The following is a 19,820-nucleotide window of genomic DNA, read 5'->3' as shown; positions in this document are numbered from 1 at the left end:
CACACCATGCTTGTGGCACCCATGCCAACCTCACAGCACCCATACCATGCCCATAGCACCCATACCATGCTCACAGCACCCATGGCAGGTCACAGCACCTATACCAGTAGCCATATCATGCTCATAGCACCCAAACCATTGCTCACAGCACCCATACCATGTTTGTAGCACCCATACCAGGCTCACAGCACCCATACCATGCCCATAGCATCTATACCATGCCTGTAGAACCCACACCATGCCTGTAGAACCCACGCCATGCCTGTAGCACCCATACCATACTCACAGCACCTATACCATGCCTGTAGCACTCATACCATGCTCACAGCACCTATACCAGCTCACAGCACCCATACCACACTCAAGGCACCCATGCCAGCCCCAGCACCCTGGCACTGTCGTGTCCCCTCGCCCCGTGCCTGCTGTCACCCCTGGGCACAGCACCATGGCACCCAACGGACATCTCGGCCCCGTCACCGCTGTCACATCCCCATGGGGGTGGGTCACAGCCAGTGCCCCCCACTCTGCCAATAAAGCGCCGGCTCAGCGGGTGCCCCTGGGCTGGGTCCCCCCCTCTGGGTCCCCCGGCGGGCGGCACCCACTGGTTGGAGGGTGTCACGAGTTGGGGTGGCCTCAGCGCCCCCGTCCCCTCGAGCAAAGGGCCCGCGATAGCGGCTGGGCCGGGGCGGCCGCCGGCGGTGATGCCGGGACACGGTGGGGAGAGCAAAGGTCCCCGGGGCACCGTGACAAGGGGACAATAAAACTTACACAGCCCCGGTGCCCCACGGCAGGAATTTTCCACCTGGGTCCCCGGGGGAATCGGGGGGTGCGTGTAGCACCCACCCCCACAGGGGATCCAGGGGGGACCTGGGGGTCCCAGGGGTGCCAGCCATGGCGGGGTCGCGGGTGAAAGGGCCCTTTGTTCGCTGGTCACGCGCTGGCAGCGGTTGCGAAGCGACGGGAGGGCAGAAGGCGGCGGGAGAGAAGGGCGGCCATGGGCGCCTGGCCTTGGGGCACCCGGGGGGGACCGTCCCCAGAGCCTCGGGGCACCTCAGGGGGCCCATTCAGGAGGGTGACAGGATGGCGCTGGGTGCTCATCACCGTAACATCAGCGCTCAGCAGAAGGGCTGATGCCTGTGCACATCCCCATGGCTTTGTGGCATGTCGGGGTGCCCGTCCCTGTGTCACAGTGGCAGCTCTGGGTGCCCATACCCGTGGCTTCAGGGCACCTCAGGGTGTTTGTCCCCATGGCACCTGGGTGCCTTTGGGTGCCCCCCATGGTATCTGGGCACCCCTGGGTGCTCCCCACGGTATCTGGACACCCCTTGGTGCTCCCCACGCCTCCCCGGGTGTCCCCACGGCCCAGCACAGGGACACACGCGGTGCCAGAGCTGCGGGTTTATTTGCCCGATGCCACGCTGGGAGGTCACTGTCACCGTCACCGCGCTCAGTTCTGGCTTATGATCTGGAAGGGAGAAGCTGCTCAGGGGGCGAGGAACCCAGGCACCCCCCCCAGCCCCAGCACCATGGCACCCGGCACCCTGGTACACCAGAGCCCAGACCCTGCACCCCGGAACCCTGGTACCCCAGCACCCAGCACCCCACTATCCTGGTACCCTGGTCCCTGACACCCTGGTGCCCCAGAACTCTGGCACCCAGCACCCTGGGGTCCTACATCCCAGCTGCCCAGCTCTCCCATAGCCTGGCAGCCCAGTCCCCTGGCACCTTTGTGCTGCAGCACCCCAAGACCCTGGCAACATGGGACCTCAACACCCTGCACCCTAGCACCCCAACACCATGGCACCCCAGCCCCCTGGTCCCCTGGCACCCTGCACCCAGCACTCTAGCAGCCCAGCACCCAGCACCCCAGGCACCCTGACACTTTGACACCTGGTAGCCTGGTGCCATGACACCCCAGCACCCTGACACCATGTCACCCTGGTGCCCCATCCCTCAGCACCCTGGCAAACAGCACCCCAACACCCCAGCTCCCTGGTACCCCAGCACCCCAGTTCTCAGGTACCACAGCACCCTGGCACCCCAATGCCCTGGTACTCCAACACCATGGCACCCCAGTACCCTGGTCCCCTGGCACCCTGCACCCTAACACCCCAACAGCATGGCACCCTGCTGCCCCCACATCCTGGCACCCAGCACCATGGCACCCAAGCGCCCCAGTATCCCAGCACCCTGATGCTCTGGCACCCCAGGCACCCTGATATCTTGACACCCTGGTGCCTTGACACCTCAGCACCCTGAAACCATGGCATTTCATCGCCTCGGCACCCTGGTACCCATCACTCAGCACCCTAGCACCCTGGTACCCTGGCATCCAGCGCCCCAACACCCCAGCTCCCTGATACCTTGGCACCTTGGCACCCTTGCACCCCAGCATCCTGCACCCAGCACTCCAGTACCCCAACACCACAGCACCCAAGCACCCCAGTGCCCTGGCACGTCAGCACCCAGCTCCCTGTCACCCCAGGCACACTGACACCCAGCACGCTAGTCTCCTGCTACCCTGGCACCCATTGCCCCAGCACCCCTGTCCCCTGTCCCCCTGTCCCCTGTCCCCACCTCGGCGATCCAGTCCTCGAAGGCAGAGACGCGGGTGAAGACGGTTGGTTTCTTGGGGGTGTCGCAGCCCAGTGACGAGACGAAGCTGGCGATGCCGTGTACCTCCCATTGCCCCTCAGCCCCCTGGCAGTTCAGGGGACCCCCCGAGTCGCCCTGGGGTACAGCACGGGGTGGAGGGTGAGCACCGGGGGGGTTCCTGGCCGGTGTCCCCCCCACCCCAGCGCGGCACTCACGTTGCAGCCTGCCTTCTCGGCGCCGCCGGCACAGACCATGGTTTGGCGGATGGTGAGGGAGCCCCACCAGTCGGATTGGGTGCAGCGCTCGTGGGACACCACAGGCATCAGCGCCTGCTGCAGCCGATCGGGCAGCGGCCCCCCCGCTGCCAGGGGGGTCAGGGGGGCAAGAGGGCCTGTCTGGTGGCCCTGGCTGTCCCATGGCCATTCATCCATCCATCCATGCATTCGTTCCTGCATCCCTCCCTCCATCTCCCCCTCCATCCCACCATCTATTCATCCCTACATTCTTTCCTCCAGCCTTTCCTCTGTCCCTTCTCCTCTCCATCCATCTTCCCATCCATCCCATCCATCACTAGCCATCTCTCCTTTCATCTCCCCAACCATCTCCACATCTATCCCATCCATCCCTCCAACCTTCACCCCTTCCATCTCCACATCCATGCATCCATTCATCCATCTGTCTGTCCCTGCATCCTTCCTCCATCTCCTCCTCCATCCCATCCATTCATCCCTACATTCTTTCCTCCAGCCTTCCCTCTGTCACTTTCCTTCTCCATCCATCTCCCCATCCATCCCATCCATTCCTCCAACCATCCATCCATCCATCCATCCATCCATCCATCCATCCATCCATCCATCCATCCATCCATCCATCTATCTCTCCATCCATCCATCCATCCACCCCTCCATCCCTCCATCTCCCCATTGATCTCCCCAACTATCTCTCCATCTCCCCATCCATCTCTCCATCCATCCATCCATCCATCCCTCCATCCCTCCATCCCTCCATCCCTCCATCTCCCCATTGATCTCCCCAACTATCTCTCCATCTCCCCATCCGTCTCCCCATCCATCTCCCCATCCATCTCTCCATCCATTCCCCCAACCATCTCCCCTCCCATCTCCTTATCCATCTCCCTGTCCCTCCACCTCCCCTTCCATGTCAGCATCCCTCCCTCCATCTCCTCATCCATCCCCCATCCCTCCATCTCCCCATCCCCCCGTGTCCCCCTGTCCCCCGTCACTCACTGCTCAGCCGTCCCCAGCCGCTCAGGTAACAGGGGTACCCGTCGGGCAGGACGGTGTCCGGGGGGGGCAGCTGCACCACCTGCACCTCAGCACTCAGCACCGCCGGGTGCTGCAGCTTCAGCAGCGCGATGTCGTTACTGCCGTACAAGGACACGTGTTACGGCGTGGGGGGGTGCTGGGGATAATGTCCCCAACCACCCCCGGACCCTGCTCACCCGCAAGACAGGCAGGAGCTTCGCCATTTGGGGTGGACAAAGATGTTGGCGGGGGCCACGGGGATGCGCTGCTCGGTGCCCTCCCCAGCACTCATGTCGTACTCGCCCAGCACCACCTCGTAGGTGCGCGAGGACCTGCCGGGACAGTAGGGGACATCAGGGGATGTGGCAGCCCTCCCGCACCCATCCTGTACCCTGCAGCCCCTCATGCATCCTGCAGCCCGCTATGCACCCATCCTGCACTGTACATCACCCCTGCACCCATCCTGCACCCAGCACCCCCCCTATGCAGCTTGCACTCCCCGTACCCCCCAATACCCTCCGTGCACCCATCCCTGCATCCCCTTCCCTGCAGCACCCACTCCATGCACCTCCCATCCCCTCCAAGCACCCATCCTGCACCCTTCACTTCCTCCATGTGCACCCATCCCTGCACCCCCTGCATGCACCCTGCACCCCCATGCACCCATCCTACACTCTGCACCTCCTTCCTGCACCCTGCACCCCTCCCTGCACTCATCCTGCAGTGCAGCACCCCCACACCCGTCCTGCACTCAGGGCACCCTGCCGGCCCCATCCCCTCCATGCACCCATCCGTGCACCCTGCACAAGCTCTGTGCACCCTGCACCCATCCCAGCTCCCCACATCCCCCTGCAGCCCCCCATCCATCCCTGCTGTACCCCTCTTGCACCCTGCATCCCCCCCGCACCCTCCAGCACCCTCCTGTACCTATACTTGACCTCCAGCACCCTACATCCCCATCCCCTCCATGCACTCACCCCTGCACAACCTCTGTGCACCCTGCACCTCCTCTTGCACCCATCCCTGCACCCTGCATCCCCCCACCCATCCCTGCACCCTTTGCTGTCCCCCAGCACCCCCCCTGCACCCTGCAGCCCCCTGTGCACCCATCCCTGTGCAACCGACATGCACCCAGCATCCCCCCGACACCCGTCCCTGCAACTGCCACCCATCCCTGCACCCCCTACACCCACCCCTGCCCCCTGCACCCATCCCAGCACCCTCTATCCCCTCCACGCCACCCATCCCCACACAACCCCTGTGCACCCCCCACCCCCGGCACCCTCCTGTGGGTCTGGGGTCCCTCACGAGATGCAGTGCGCGGCCGTCAGCACCCAGTGGGGCGCGATGAGGCTCCCCCCGCAGGTGTGCCGGAAGGTTCCGTCCCGCTCGTACTGCAGCGAGATCTGCGGGGACAGCGGTGGGTGCCACGGCACCCATGGGTGCCACCCCCCGCCCTGTCCCCCAGCCCCCTCACCTGCCAGGGCCAGCTATAGGGTGCAGCATCCTCCCCGTTGACCACCCGCTGGTTCGGCACCAGCGCGGCGCGGCTGCCTGCGGGACACGGCACCCGTCACCCACCTGAGGTTGGGGACATGGATGGGGGGCATGGGGACATGGGGGGGCTTGGGGACAGCTCACCGCCAGCCACCAGCAGCAGGAGGAGGCCCAGCATTGTGCTCCCGGCTCGGTCAGGGTGTCCGGGGGTGGCCGCCGGCCTTAAATCCCCCCCGGTATCGGGGGTGCCCAAGGGCAGCCCTGGGAACGGGCACCCGGCACCCACCTGGCTGCAGAGGAACCGGTGACCTTGGACTTGGGGACACGTGGCAGCAGCACCCGGCCAGGATCAGCCAGCGGAGACCCTATAGAGCTCTGTACCCCTATGGACTCCATACCCCCCTGGCCCTGGTGCCCCCACAGACCCTATAACCTGCGTCCCTTATAGCCCCTATACTCACCTGCCCCTGGTGCCCCCATGGCCCCTATAACCCCTATGTCCCCTATGGACTCCATACCCCGCTACCCCTGTGTCCCCCATAACCCCCACCCATGTTCCCCGTACTGCCCCATGCCCCTTGTGTCCCCATATGGCCCCTATGACCCTCATGGCCTCAGTGTCCTATAGCCCCCATGCCCCCCATGCCTCTGGTGCCCCTATAGCCCATGTAAACCCTGTGTCCCCTATGGACTCCATACCCCACTCCCCCTGTTTCCCCATAGCTCCTATCCATGTTCCCCATAAATCCCCAGGCCCCTTGTGTCCCCATATGGCCCCTATGACCCCCATGGACTCAGTGCCCTGTAGCCCCCCATACCCTTCATGCCTCTGGTGTCCCCACATCCCCTATAACCTCTGTGTCCCCTATAGCCCACATACCCCGCCATGCACCCAGTGCCCCCCATAGACCCTATCACCTGTGTCCCCTATAGCCCCCATACCCCCCATGCCCCTGATGCCCCCATGGCCCCTACAACCCCTGTGTCCCCTATGGACTCCATAGCCCCCTGACTCTGTGTCCCCCATAGTCCCTATGGCCCCCATGGACTCACTGCCCTATAACCCTCACAGCCCCCATGCCCCTGGTGCCCCTATAGCCCCTGTGTCCCTCATAGACCCCATACCCCCCACTGCTCCTGGTGTCCCCACAGCCCCTATGACCCCTGTGTCCCCTATGGACTCCATACCCCGCTGGCCCTGTCTCCCTCGTAGCCCCCACCCATGTTCCACATACCCCCGCATGCCCCTTGTGTCCCCACAGTCCCAGAATCCCTGTGTACCCTATAGTCCCCATACCCACCATGTCCCCAGGGGCTGTGGGGTCCCATGGGGTCACCGTGTGTCCCCTCGGTGTCCTCGTGTCACCCCCGTGTCACCCCGGGCACCTCTCACAGGAGCATTTGTCTCCCCAGGTATGTGGCACAGGTGGTGTCCCCACGCCCCCCGTGTCCCTGTGGGTGTGCACAAAGGTCTCCCCGGTGTCCCCGTGGGCATGCACAGAGGTGTCCCTAGGTGTCCCCAGGCACCTGCGTCTCCCTCTGCACCTTCACAGAGCTGCCACACAGGGTCCCCACGCACCACCGTGTCCCCGCGGAGCTTTCCAGAGCTGTCCCACATTTCCCCCCCTCGGTGTCCCCACGCACCTCGTGTCCCCCTGCAAGCTCCCAGAGGTGCCCCCTGCACCCCCCGTTGTCCCCACGCCCCCCGTGTCCCCGTGGGTGTGCACAGAGCTGCCCCCCGGTGTCCCCGCACAAGTTTATAGAGGTGCCCTCCGTTGTCCTCCCGTGTCTCCACGCACCCCCGTGTCCCCTTCCTAGAGGTGCCCCCATGCACCCCCCGGTGTCCCCACGTCCCCCCGTGTCCCCCTGCAAGTTCTCAGAGGTGCCCCCCGCTGTCCCCATGCCCTCCCGGTGTCCCCGTGGGCGTGCACACAGCTGTCCCCCTTGTCCCCACGCACCCCCGTGTCCCCTTGCAAGTTTCCAGAGGTGCCCCCTGCACCCCTCGGTGTCCCCACGCATTCTCGTGTCCTCGCACAAGTTTATAGAGGTGCTCCCCGTTCCCTCCCCACGTCCCCACGCCCCCCATGTCCCCTTCCCAGAGGTGCCCCCATGCACTCCCCCGCTGTCCCCGTGGGCGTGCACAGAGCTGTCGCCCGGTGTCCCCACGAACTCCCGTGTCCCCCTGCAGGTTCCCAGAGGTGTCTCCACGGACCTGGTGTCTCCATACAAGTTCCCAGAGGTGTCCCCCTGCACCTCTCGGTGTCCCCATGCCCCCCCCCCGGGTCCCCCTGAGCTTGCACAGAGCTGTCCCCCTTGTCCCCACTCCGCCCGCCGTGTCCCCGAACAAGTTCACGGAGCTGCCCCCCGTTCCCCTCCACGGCCCCGCACGAGTTCCCAGCGCTGCCCCCCCCATGCTCGTGCCCGTCTCCCGTCCCCCCCCCCCCCCCCCGCGCCCTGTGCGCGCCCCCGGGGCCCCGCCCCGCGCGGGCCGGGATGGGCGGAGCGGCCCCGGGGCCGGGACCGGGCGGGCGGCGGCGCGGAGCGAGCGGAGCGATCGGAGCGGCCGGAGCGGCGGGGCCGGAGCGGGCGATGGGGCCGCGGGGAGCGGCGGCGCTGGGCGCCCTCCTGCTGCTCGGAGCCCTCGGAGTGAGTGTCCCCGCGGTCCCCAGGGGAGCCGGGGTCCCGTACGAGGGTTGGGGTCTCCTGAAGGGCTTGGGGTTCCCCTGCGGCGCTGGGAATCCCCCCCGGAGCTGGGGTGCCCTCATGGGGTTCTGTTGCCTTGCAAGAGTTGGGGTCATTTGCAGGAGTTGGGGTGACTTGGAGAAGTTGGGGTGCCCTGAAGGACTTGGGGTCACTTGCAGGAACTGTTTTTTTTTTTTTTCAGGACTTGGGGTCCCTTGTAGAAGTTGGGTTCCCTTGCAGGAATTGGGGTCCCCTAAAGGATTTTGGGGGGTTGCCCTGTGCCTGAAGGGAGTTGGGGTCCCCTCCTCTGAGCTACAGGAGGCTGTGGGGTCCCCAACATTGTGCTTTGAGGGAATTATTGGGGTGTGTTGCCCCCTTATCAGGGGGATGTGGGGACCCTGCCTTGCTCTGGCAGGGAATTGGGGTCCCCCTGGGCACTGAGGAGGTGTGGGGTCCCTGTCCCCTATGGGATTGGGGTGTCGCCCCGAGGAGCAGGGGTAGCAGGGACCCCGGGATCCTGCCCTGTCCCATCAGGGAATTGGGGTCCCCCAGCACCAAGGGGATGTGGAATCACCGTCCCCTAAGAGACTGGGGTGTCAACCCCCTGTACCGGGGGCACGCGGGGTCCCTGGCACCCTGCCCCAGTCCCTAAGGGAGTTGGGGTGTCCCCCCCCATACCAGGGGCATGTGGGGACCCCAACATCCTGCCCTGTCCCACGAGGGAACCAGGGTCACCAAGGGGTCCCCATCCTCATGCCCTGTCCCATCTGGGAATCGGGGCCCCCCGTGAACACAGGGTCCCCCTCACCCCCCCATGCCCTCAGGGAATTGGGGTCCCCCTGGGATGAGTGGGGTCCCTGTCACCCCCCTGTCCCGTCAGGGTCCCCCAAGCCCTGGGGTCGGGGGTTCCCATCGCTCCCAAAGCTGCCCATGGTTCCTGACCCCACAGGTCAAGCTGTGCCCCCCCCGGACCCCACTGCCCCCCTCACCCCAGGTGGGGACACACATAGGAGCACATCTTTTTTTTTGGGGTGCTACCCCCCCCCAAACCCCATCCCCCTCTCCCGCCTTGGCTAAATTTAAAGGGTGACGGGTGGCGCCGGCCACCCTAAAAATAACGCTCCCGAAATACCCCCCCGGGAGGGAGGGGAGTTGTGTGTGGGGGTGTCCCTGGGGGGTCACACCCAGCTGGGGTGCAGGGTGTGGGGGGGTGACCCCTCTGGGTTCCCCCCCGGGGGGGCGCGGGGTGGGTTTGTGCTGGGGAGCTGGGAACCCCCTATTTGAGGAGGGGTCCACAAGTGGGGCGGGGGGGCCGGTGGTGATGTGGGGGGGCCCCCCTGTGTCGCGGGGGGTGGTTTGGGGCTGGGACGGTGCCCGGGGCTGAGAACAGAGGGGGCCTTGTTGCTCGGGGCCATGCTGGCAGCGCTGCCCCCCCGCGTGGGGCTCCCACCCACGGCCCGGGGGGGGCTGGTGGGGATGGAGTGTGTGTCGGGGGGTCCCACTTTGAACCCCCCCCGCTCCATTCTGCTATGGGACAGGGGGATCTGGGGACACCCTGCTGGGTTGGCACCCCAATATCCCTCCGCCCCTCGATGCTGAGGAATGTACCCCCTTAAAAAATACAAAGGGGGGGCCCACCCACTGCAGGGGGGGGCTGCTGTGGGGGGTGATGGGGGTGCCCCCCCACCCCCCCGGGCTGTGAAGGGTTAACGGGGGTGAGGGCACAGCAGGAATGTGCGATAAGATCTGCCAGGCCTGGGGGGGAAGGGGTGGGAACCAGGGGGGGTGGGGGGGACACGCGTGTGCACGAACACGCACCCCCCGGGCGCTCCCAGCACCCTCGTGCTTGCACGCTCGCTCTTGCACGCTCGCGTGTGCTTGTGCACGCTTGTGCATACATGTGCGCCCTCCTGCCGGCTTCGCTCGCCCCCAAACTTCTGGGGGGGGGCTCGTGTCCCCCGTGGGGACCCTTGGGGACATTTGGGGACCCCCCAGGGCCCCCCCCGAGGTCCCAGGCGCACGTGGCCCCGCGCGCTCCCGGCACTTCGGCTCTTTCCCATCGCCAAAGATGGCCTGGCCGGGAGGAGGAGGAGGAGGAAGAGCAGGGGGTGGCCAGCCCGGACGCCTGGGTCCCCGCCAGGACGCCTGGGTCCCCTCCAGGACGCCTGGGTCCCCCTGTGCCCCCGGGGCGTTCCCATTCCCCCCCCCCTGCCACCCCAAAGCCGGCTCTTTTGGGATAAATTAGGCAATGCCAGCAGGGAGGAATGCGGCGCGGGGGGGGGACATATTTTGGGGCCCCCCCGTGGGAGGGACTTTGACCCCGCAGCTGTTTTCACCCCCAAATCACCGGGGGCGGGTTGAAGCAGCTGCCTGTGCCCCCCCCAGGGACCAGCATCCCGGCAGCTGCACTGGCAGCCCCCCCAAAACATGGGGGAGGTTCCCGGCCCCCCCCAAACCTGGGGTGGCTCAGCACCTCAGCGGGGTCCCTCAGTCCCTGGGGATCCCCAGGGGAGGAGAATAGGGGTTTTTTTTGGGGGGTGGGGGAAACACCTTGTAGCCGCGACCTTGGGGGAACAATAAGGCTGGGGGGGCTGCTATTAATAACCCCCCCCGGTTATTATTCCTGCTGTGCGTCACCTCCTCTTCCTCAGCCGGATGAAGTAAGGGGGGGGAAATCCAGATTTGATGGGGGTCATTGCAGTTGGGACAAGCGGACACATCCAAGTTGGGGTGGGGGTTTGAGTTCCCCCCCCCCCCCGCCCCGATTTGGGACACGAGGTCAGTCGAGCGAAGCTGCACGTGGGCCAGGGTGGTGCTTCCTCACCCTCCTCTTCCTCAGCCCCCCCGTTTTCCCCAGGGTGCGGGGCAGGATTTGGGCTGGCCAGTGGAAAAAGTGAGCGGCGGCGGCGGCCGTGGCGTCCGGCCGGGCGCGGTGCCCCGGCGGCGGGGGGAACCCAGGCGTCCGGCTGCGGGGCCGCGGCGCGGGGAGGCTTCCGGTAACAGGAGAGGGGTGATTGTCCCCTCCCCGGCCACCGCTGGTGACCCACGGGACAGGCAGCTGCCCTTCCGCCTGCCCGCCGTGGGGCTGAGCACCCCCTGCTCCGTGCGTGTGTGGGGAGAGCAGAGACCCCATAAGCTCAGTGCAGGTGTGGGGAGAGCAGAGACCCCACATGCTTGGTTCATGTGTGGGGGTGAGGCTGAGCCCCCCCGGCTTGGTGCGTGTGTGGGGGGCGAGAAGAGACCCCATGAGCTCAGTGCAGGTGTGGGGAGAGGGGGCAGAGACCCTACACACTTGTTGCATGTGTGGGGAGCAAGAGCAGAGACCCCATGAGCTCAGTGCATGTGTGAGGGGTGAGGCTGAGCACCCCCAGCTTGGTGCATGTGTGGGGAGCGAGAAGAGACCCCATAAGCTCAGTGCAGGTGTGGGGAGAGGGGGCAGAGAACCCACATGCTCGGTGCACATGTGGGGAGTGGGGCTGAGCACGAACACGCTCAGTACATGTGTGGGGAGTGGGGCTGAGCACCCCCAGCTTCGTGCATGTGTGGGGAGTGAGAGCAGAGACCCCACACACACTGTACATGTGTGGGGAGAGGGGGCAGAGACCCTACATGCTTGTTGCTTGTGTGGGGAGTCAGAGCAGAGAACCCACACACTCAGTGCGTGTGTGTGGGGTGGTGGCAGAGAACCCACATACTCAGTACATGTGTGGGGAGAGCAGAGACCCCATGCGCTCAGTGCATGTGTGGGGAGTGGGGCTGAGCACCCCCAGCTTGGTGCGTGTGTGGGGAGTGAGAAGAGACCCCATGAGCTCAGTGCAGGTGTGGGGAGAGTGGGCAGAGAACCCACGTGCTCAGTGCACGTGTGGGGAGTGGGGCTGAACATGTACACGCTCAGTGCATGTGTGGGGCATGATGGCAGAGACCCCACACACTCAGTACACGTGTGGGGAGTGGGGCTGAACATGTACACGCTCAGTGCATGTGTGGGGTGTGATGGCAGAGACCCCACACGCTCAGTACACGTGTGGGGAGTGGGGCTGAGCACCCCCAGCTTCATGCATGTGCGGGGAGTGAGAATAGAGACCCCACACACTCGGTACATGTGTGGGGAGAGGGGGCAGAGACCCTACATGCTTGTTGCATGTGTGGGGAGTTAGAGCAGAGACCCCACACGCTCAGTGCATGTGTGGGGGGTGGGGTGAGCACCCTCAGCTTGGTGCGTGTGTGGGGAGAAGGGGCAGAGACCCCACACGCTCAGCGCATGTGTGGGGGGTGATGGCAGAGAACCCACATGCTCAGTACATGAGTGGGGAGAGGGGGCACAGACCCCACACGCTTGGTGTACGTGTGGGGAGTGGGGCAGACACCCCACATGTTCAGTGTGTGTGTAGGGAGAGCAGAGACCCCACACGCTCGGTGCACATGTGGGGAGAAGGGGCGCAGCACCCGCACGCTCCCTGCACCCACGGGCTCCTCCGTGCCTCAGTTTCCCCTCTGCACCCCCCTCCTGAGCAGCCGTGGCAGTGTTGGCACCCGTGGGGTGCTGCGTCCCCCCCGCCTTGTGTGGGCAAGTGGCCACGTCCCCCCTTGTCCCCCCTTTTTGTCGTTCCCCCCCCCCGCGCACCCGCTTAATCCCCCGGCGTTGTTTGCACAGCAAAGTGCTGCCCCATCGGATTCCTGTGCGCCGCGGGCGCCGGGGCGGGGGGGCACCCAACGCTGGCACCACATGGGTGGGGGGCACCCACGGGGGGGCACACGGTCGGGGGTGCAAATGGCACGTGGCGCTGCGGGGGTGCACACACGGGGGCGAGTGCGCACTTGGGTGTTGGTTTGTCGCTGCACACACGTGTGTGGGTTGTTGCACGTGTGTGCACGTAGCGCGGTGCAAATGGGTGTGCGCGGTCACGTGTCGGTGCACACGTGTGGTGGTGCAAATGCGTGTGCACAGCTGCAGGTTGACGCGTGCGGCGACACGTGTCCAGAGCCACACGCCACCGTGCACACACGTCCCCATGTCGGTGCACACGTGCAGTGGTGCAAACACACGTGCATGGTCGTGTCATTGTGCACGCGCGTCCTCGTGTTGGTGCACATGTGCAGTGGTGCAAACACACGTGTATGGCCGTGTCATTGTGCACACGCATCCTTGTGTTGGTGCAGGAGTGTGGTGGTGTAAATGCATGTGCACAACCTTGTGTCCGTGTGTGCACGTGTGCCAGTGCGCACATGTAGTAGTGCAAACACATGCTCAGCCACACGCTGCTATGTGTGTCCCTGCATCGGTGCAAACGTGTGCACACGCATCCCCGGGTCAGTGCACGTGTGTAAAGGTGTAAACGTATGTGCACAGCCACGTGTCAGTGTGCACACGCATCCCTGTGTCTGTGCGTACATGTAATGGTGCAGATGTGTGCACACGCACTCCTGGGTCAGTGCACTTGCACAAATGTGCAAATGTGCGTGCACAGCCATGTGTCAGTGTGCACAGACATCCCTGTGTCTGTGCATGCACGTAATGGTGCAAACCCGTGTGCACACGCATCCCCAGGTCAGTGCACATGCATAAAGCTGCAAATGCATTGCACAGCCACGTGTCAGTGTGCACACGCATCCCTGTGTCTGTGCATGCACGTGGTGGTGCAAACACGTGTGTGCAGCCATGTGCCAGTATGCACACATTCCTGTGCTGGTGCACACGTACAATGGTGCACACACGCGTGCGCACAGCCATGTGTCAGCGTGCACATGTGCAGCTTTGCACACGCGTGTGCCCAGCCCGCTCTCCCCCCACCCCGTGTTGCACACGCGTGTGCGCTGCCGTGGCGCTCAGGAATGCAGGGGGACGATGAGCTCATCCCCGCGGTGACGCCACCGCGCAGCAATGCAGCCCCGGCCCGGCCCCCCGTGTCCCCCCCGCGGTGACGTGGCCGGACACCCAGCGGGGGGGTGACCGGTGTGTTCCCCCCAGGTCACCCGCGGCACCCGGGGCGTGGCCGAGACCTCCTTCCCCGAGGACACGGTGGCCGATCACGTCGGGGGGACGCGGGGACGCCGCTACTACGCACAGCTCTCCGACGATGAGGACCTGGTGGCATCCGGCGGTGAGTGACACCGTGGGGGGTGTCACCATGGAGGGTGCCACCCTGGGTGCCACGCACGCTGTCCCCATTGCAGATGGCAGCGGGACCTGGTGGCATCTGGTGGGAAGGTGTCGCTGGGTGCCATGAGGGGGTGGGTGTCACCCCTGCGGTCCCCATTGCAGATGGCAGTGGCATCTGGCAGTGAGGTGGCACTAGGTCGATGGGTGCCACTCTGGGTGGGTGTCACCGTGGGGAGTGTCACTATGAGTAGGTGCCACCATGGGTGGGTGCCCCCGTAGGTGCCACTCGTGCTGTCCCCACTGCAGATGGCAGCGGGACCTGGTGGCATCTGGTGGAAAGGTGGCACCAGGTGCCACCATGGGTAGGTGTCACCATGAGTGGCTGTCACCGTGGGGGGGTGCCATCACGGTTGGGTGCCACGCTGGGTGCCACCTCCACTGTCCCCGTTGCAGATGGCAGCGGGATCTGGTGGCATCTCTTGGAAAGGTGGTACTGGGTGCCATGAGGGGGTGGGTGTCACCATGGGTGCCACCCCTGCGGTCCCCATTGCAGATGGCAACAGGACATGGTGGCATCTGGCAGTAAGGTGGCACTGGGTGAGTGAGTGTCACTGTGAAGTGGATGTCACTTTGTGTAGCTGTCACCCTGGGTGCCACCCACCCTGTCCCTATTGCAGATGGCAGTGGGATCTGATGGCACCTGGCAGTAAGGTGACACTGTGAGGGTTGGTGCCACCATGGGTGGGTGTCACCCTGGTGGGTGCCGTCATGGTTGGGTACCACCCTGGGTGCCACTCGCACTGTCCCCACTGCAGATGGGAATGGGATTTGGTGGCATCCAGCGTTAAGGTGGCACCAGGTGGGTTGGTGACATGGTGGCTGAATGTCACCATGGGCAGGTGCCACTTGCACTGTCCCTCATCCAGATGGCAGTGGGATATGGTGGCATCTGGTGGAAAGGTGGCACTGGGTGCCACCACGGGAAGGTGTCACCATGGCTGGCTGTCACCATGCATGGGTGCCATCAGAGCCGGGTGCCATGCTGGGTGCCACCTCTGCTGTCCCCATTGGAGATGGCAACAGGACCTGGTGGCACCCAGCAGAAAGGTGGCACTAGGTGGGTGGGTGCCACCCTGGGTGCCACTCGCACTGTCCCCATTGCAGATGGCAGTGGCATCTGGCAGTAAGGTGACACTGTGAGGGTTGGTGCCACCATGGGTGGCTGTCACCCTGGTTGGTGCCACCCTGGGTACCACCCTGGGTGCCACTCGCACTGTCCCTATTGCAGATGGCAGTGGGACCTGATGCCATCCAGCCATACGGTGGTACCGGGTGGGTTGGTGCCACCCTGGGTAGATGTCACCATGGGTAGGTGCCAACCTGGTGCCACCCACACTGTCCCCATTGCAGATGGCAGCGGCGAGGATGGCAGCGGTGTCACCTGGCTGCCAGCGACCACCACCCATGTCCCCATCGTCGGGCTGACACCCACTGGTAAGGGGACGCCGTGGGGTGGCCCCTGTCCCCGGGCTGTCCCCTGTCACCGCTCTCAAGCTCTGTCTCCATCCTCCTCTTCCTCCTCTTCTTCTTCCTCTTCCTCCTCCTCCTCCTCGGGGGGCAGCGCCCGGGCCCCCCCCCGCACCGGCGGGCATGGTGGTGGCCGAGCCCGAGGACGACCCCCCGCTCAGTAAGTGACACATTTTGCGCTCCCCCCCCTTTGCTACACCCCCACTTTTCCCCCTGACTCCTATATATTCCACCAACCCCAGATATCATCACATCTGGATGGGGGGCATATCTGGATCTGGGTCACATCTGGATGTGGGGGGGGGTCACAGAGGGGTATTTTTTGGGGTGCAGATTTCACCCCCTCGCCCATTATTAACCCCCGTCCCCCCATTTTTCGCCGTCCCCCCCAGTTTATTTCCGTGCGCTGGTGAACTTCACCCGCAGCATCGACTACAGCCGGCAGCTGGAGGACCCTGAATCCGAGGAGTTCCGGGAGATTTCTGAGGCCGTGGTGGATGCGGTAAAGGGGGGGTCCCTGGGAAGGGGTGCTGGGGGTGGGGGACACCCAAGGGTCCACGCTGACCCCCCCATTTTTCGCTGTCCCCCTCCAATCAGCTGGAGTCGGAGTATTACAAGGTGCCCGGGGAGCAGGTGGTCAGCGTGGTCTTCATCAAGTGAGCGGTTTGGGGGGGCCTGGGGGAATTTGGGGGGGGGGCTTGGAGGTTTGGGGGTGCAAGGGGAATTGGGGGGGTGGAGGGGTTGGGGTGATGAGGAGTTGGGGGGCACTGGGGAGATTTGGGGGGGATTGGGGGTGCAGGGGAGGTTTGGGGGTGCAGGGGAGATTTGGGGGGCTGTGGGGAGGTTTTGAGGGTGCTGGGGAAGTTTGGGGGCACAGGGAGAATTGGGTGATTGGGAAGCCAATAGTGAAGTTTGGGGGGGCTATAGGGAAGTTAGGGGTCTGGGGAGGTTTGGGGGTGCTGGGAGCTTTGAGGTGATTGGGAAGGCCAATGGAGAAGTTTGGGGGCTATAGGGAGGGTAGGGGTGTTGGGGAGGTTTGGGGGTGCTGTGGAGGGGTTGGGGAGCAGGGAGGTTTTGGGGGTACAGGGGAGTTTTTTGGAGTACAGGTGAGGTTTTGGGATGCAGGGGATGTTTTGGGGATACAGGCAGGTTGGGGATACATGTGAGGTTTGGGGGTGCAGGGGAGGTTGAGGATACACATGAGGTTTGGGGTGCAGGGAGGTTTGGGATACAGGTGAGGTTTTGGGGTGGAGGGATTGTTTTGGGGTGCAGGGGAGGTTGCGATACACATGAGGTTTTGGGGTGTAGGGAGATTTTAGCGCTGCCAGCAAAATTTGTAGGGTACAGACCCATCAGCATCAACGGGGCGATTTAGGGGGTGCAGGGTGGAAGCTTGGGGTGCACAACAGAGCAATTTTGGGGTGCTGACCACCATTTCCCCCCAGAGAGGTGGCGGCGACGTGTTCGTGGAGCTGGACGTGGGCTCGGGAGGAACGGGGACGTGGCGCAGCTGGGGGGGGTCCTGCGGGACCTGCTGGCCGGGGGCTCCATCGCCTCCTACCACACATCCCCCCTGGGCTTCAGTTCCGCCACCTGGGGGCTGGTGAGCGCTGTGGGGGGAATGGGGGTCCAGGGGGTTCTGGGGGGGGTTGGGGGGCTCGGAGCACCCATGGATCCATCGCTTGTCGCACAGTGACCCCCCCGCCGCCCGCCTGCACCCCGCTGGAGTTCCGCTGCGGCAGCGGCGAGTGCGTCGCCAGCGTAGTACCGGTGTGACCGGCGGCACGACTGCCGCGACGGCTCCGACAGATGGGCTGCGGTGAGACCCCCAGAGACCACGCAGAGCCCCCCTGCACCCATAACCCTCTGGACCCCCCAGAACTCCACTGCACACCCTGTTTCTCCCCATCAGCCCCCCCCCCACACCTCCCTTCCCCCATAACTGCCCCCTGCACCCCCACAACCCCCAATTCCCCCATAACCCCCTGCACCCCCATATTGCCCCTTGAGCCCCTATTTCCCCCCATGGCCCCTCGCAACCCCATTTCACTCTCATAACCCCCCTGCACCCCATTCCCCCCATATACTCCCCCTGCACACCCATAGCCCCCACATCCCCCTGCACCCCATTTCCCCCCATAAAACCCCCTCCACCCCCAGATGCCCCCTCAACACCCCCATTTCACCCCCATAACCCCCCAGCACCCCATTCCTCCATAGACCTCCCCCCACACCACCCCATTTCCTCCCATATCCCCCCCTGCAACACCATTCACCTGCCTCGCACCATTTCCACCCCATAGTCCCCCATAACCCCCTACGCCCCCACAAGCCCCTGCACCCTCATATCCCTCCGACACCCCCATTTCCCCGCATAAACCTCCCTCCATTCCCATATCCCCCCTCTCACACCCATTTCTCCCATAACCCTCCATAACCCCCCTAGACCCCCACAACCCCATTTCCCCCCATTAACTCCCCTGCACCCCATATCACCCCCTCACACCCCCATAGCCCCCGCATAGCCCCCACAATGCTCATTTCACCCCATAACCCCCTTGCACCCCATTCCCCCATAGACTCCCCCTGCACCCCCATTTCCCCCCTCTCACCCAATTCCCCCCATAGCCCTCCCCATAACCCCCCCTACAGCCCCACAACCCCATTTCCCCCATTACCCCCCTGCACCCCATATCCCTCTCTTGTACCCACATATCCCCCATAACCCCCGATCCCCGCAGACCCCTCCACCCGGGCGCCCGCCACCACTGCCCGTCCGCCGCCACCACTGCCCGTCCTGCCGCCACCACCCGCCCGCTCAGCACCGTCACCGCCGCCACCACCCCCCCGTCGCCCCCCCCGCCGCCCCCACACCCCCCGTCCCCCAAAACCCGCCGTGCCGGGGGGGTACAGCGGGTGCCAGGCGGGTGAAGCCGCCTGTGCCGACGGGCGCTGCGTCCCCCGTGACTACGTGTGCGACGGGGAGCCGACTGCGCCGACGGCAGTGACGAGGAGGCGTGCGGTGAGTTTGGGGGGGACGTTTGGGGCTTCGGGGGTTCACCCTGTGGGTGCTGACCCCACCATGTCACCCAGGACCCCCTCGCCCTGCGAACCCAACGAGTTCAAGTGCGCCAACGGGCACTGCGCGCTCAAGCTCTGGCGCTGCGACGGCGAGAACGACTGCGGCGACGGCTCCGACGAGAGCGGCTGCCGTGAGTTGGGGACACGCGGGGTTGGGGACATGCGTGGGGATGTGCTGCCCGGTTGACTGCATGGTGCTGTCACCACTGCAGCCACCAAAGCGCCCGGCGCGGCGTGCGGGCCAGCAGAGTTTCGGTGCGTGGCCAGCGGGACCTGCATCCGCGCCAGCTACCAGTGCGACCGTGAGCCCGACTGCCTATCTGACCGCTCCGACGAGGTCGGCTTGCGGTGAGTGACACCGGGTGGGAGGACAGCGCTGCTGGGGGGGGACAGCTTGGCCAGGTGTGGGGGGACGTGGTGCCGGTGCTGGGGGTGCGGTGCCTGAGCTGTGCCGGGATGTGGTGGCACTGGGCTGGGGACACTGTGCCCGAGCTTTGCCAGGGACCCTGTGCAATGGCATCAGGCTGGGGACACTGCACACAGGGATCCTGTGACATGGTACTGGGCTGGGGACACTGCTTGGGGACCCTGTGGCATGGCAACTAGGCCTGGGGACACTGTGCCAACCTGTGCAAGGGACCCCCAGGTCCTGCCGGGGATCCTGTGCCATGACACCAGGCTGGGGACGCTGTGCCCAAGCTGCCTTGGAGACACCAGGCTGGGGACATTGTTGTGGTGGTGTGCCAGGATGCTGCATCCACGGGCTGGGGACACTGTGCCTGGGGATGCTGTCATGGTACTGGGCTGGGGACACTGTGTCATGGCACCAGGTTGGGGACACTGTGCCTGAGGACTCTGTGCCATGGCACTGTGCTGGTACGGCACTGGGGACCCTGTCCCTGAGACACACTGGGGACCTGGTGCTGGTGACCCTGTCCCCAGGCAGTGCCACACTGGGGAGGCCGTGCCACAGCAGCGTGCTGGGTGCCACATCCCCAAGCTGCTGCTGGTGACCCCTGTCCCCAAGCCAGGGTGGGGACCCGGTACTAGTGCCCCTGTCCCTGAGCAGTGCC

At 65.0% G+C, this 19,820-nt stretch overlaps 2 protein-coding genes across 2 annotated transcripts in view; one reads left to right on the top strand and one right to left on the bottom strand.

Annotated features, from left to right (window-relative positions):
* Positions 1-1,383: 1,383 nt before the first annotated feature.
* CELA3B (chymotrypsin like elastase 3B) lies at positions 1,384-6,676 on the bottom strand. Its single transcript, XM_065037692.1, has 9 exons — positions 6,659-6,676; positions 5,502-5,643; positions 5,338-5,414; positions 5,169-5,266; positions 4,058-4,192; positions 3,843-3,979; positions 2,811-2,956; positions 2,578-2,730; positions 1,384-1,465 (listed from the first exon to the last, which is right to left on the bottom strand). Exons 1-9 carry the CDS (start codon positions 6,659-6,661, stop codon positions 1,448-1,450), a joined length of 909 nt encoding a protein of 302 aa, XP_064893764.1. The 5' UTR covers positions 6,662-6,676; the 3' UTR covers positions 1,384-1,447.
* Positions 6,677-7,845: 1,169 nt separating this feature from the next.
* HSPG2 (heparan sulfate proteoglycan 2) overlaps positions 7,846-19,820 on the top strand; it is a 48,852-nt gene continuing 36,877 nt past the window's right edge. The window contains 17 exon segments of the mRNA XM_065037697.1: positions 7,846-8,003; positions 14,008-14,140; positions 15,550-15,633; positions 15,761-15,826; positions 16,059-16,168; positions 16,264-16,322; positions 17,114-17,151; positions 17,154-17,237; positions 17,240-17,269; positions 17,360-17,430; positions 17,432-17,485; positions 18,408-18,449; positions 18,451-18,522; positions 18,524-18,650; positions 18,653-18,689; positions 18,760-18,878; positions 18,960-19,095. Coding sequence (XP_064893769.1) covers positions 7,851-8,003; positions 14,008-14,140; positions 15,550-15,633; positions 15,761-15,826; positions 16,059-16,168; positions 16,264-16,322; positions 17,114-17,151; positions 17,154-17,237; positions 17,240-17,269; positions 17,360-17,430; positions 17,432-17,485; positions 18,408-18,449; positions 18,451-18,522; positions 18,524-18,650; positions 18,653-18,689; positions 18,760-18,878; positions 18,960-19,095 — 1,415 coding nt within the window. The 5' untranslated portion in view covers positions 7,846-7,850.

Source organism: Columba livia, chromosome 21, assembly GCF_036013475.1.
Source record: "Columba livia isolate bColLiv1 breed racing homer chromosome 21, bColLiv1.pat.W.v2, whole genome shotgun sequence".
NCBI lineage: Eukaryota > Metazoa > Chordata > Aves > Columbiformes > Columbidae > Columba > Columba livia.
This window is presented reverse-complemented; position numbering and strand designations above follow the sequence as displayed.

Bases quoted from the DNA above. Each gene is read 5' to 3' on its own strand.
- CELA3B (XM_065037692.1), bottom strand. The intron at 5,415-5,501 runs GTGAGCTGTCCC...CGTGTCCCGCAG, and splicing joins CCTGCTGCTGGTGGCTGGCG to GCAGCCGCGCCGCGCTGGTG. The intron at 2,957-3,842 runs GTGAGTGACGGG...CCCCCCTGGCAG, and splicing joins CGGCTGGGGACGGCTGAGCA to CGGGGGGGCCGCTGCCCGAT.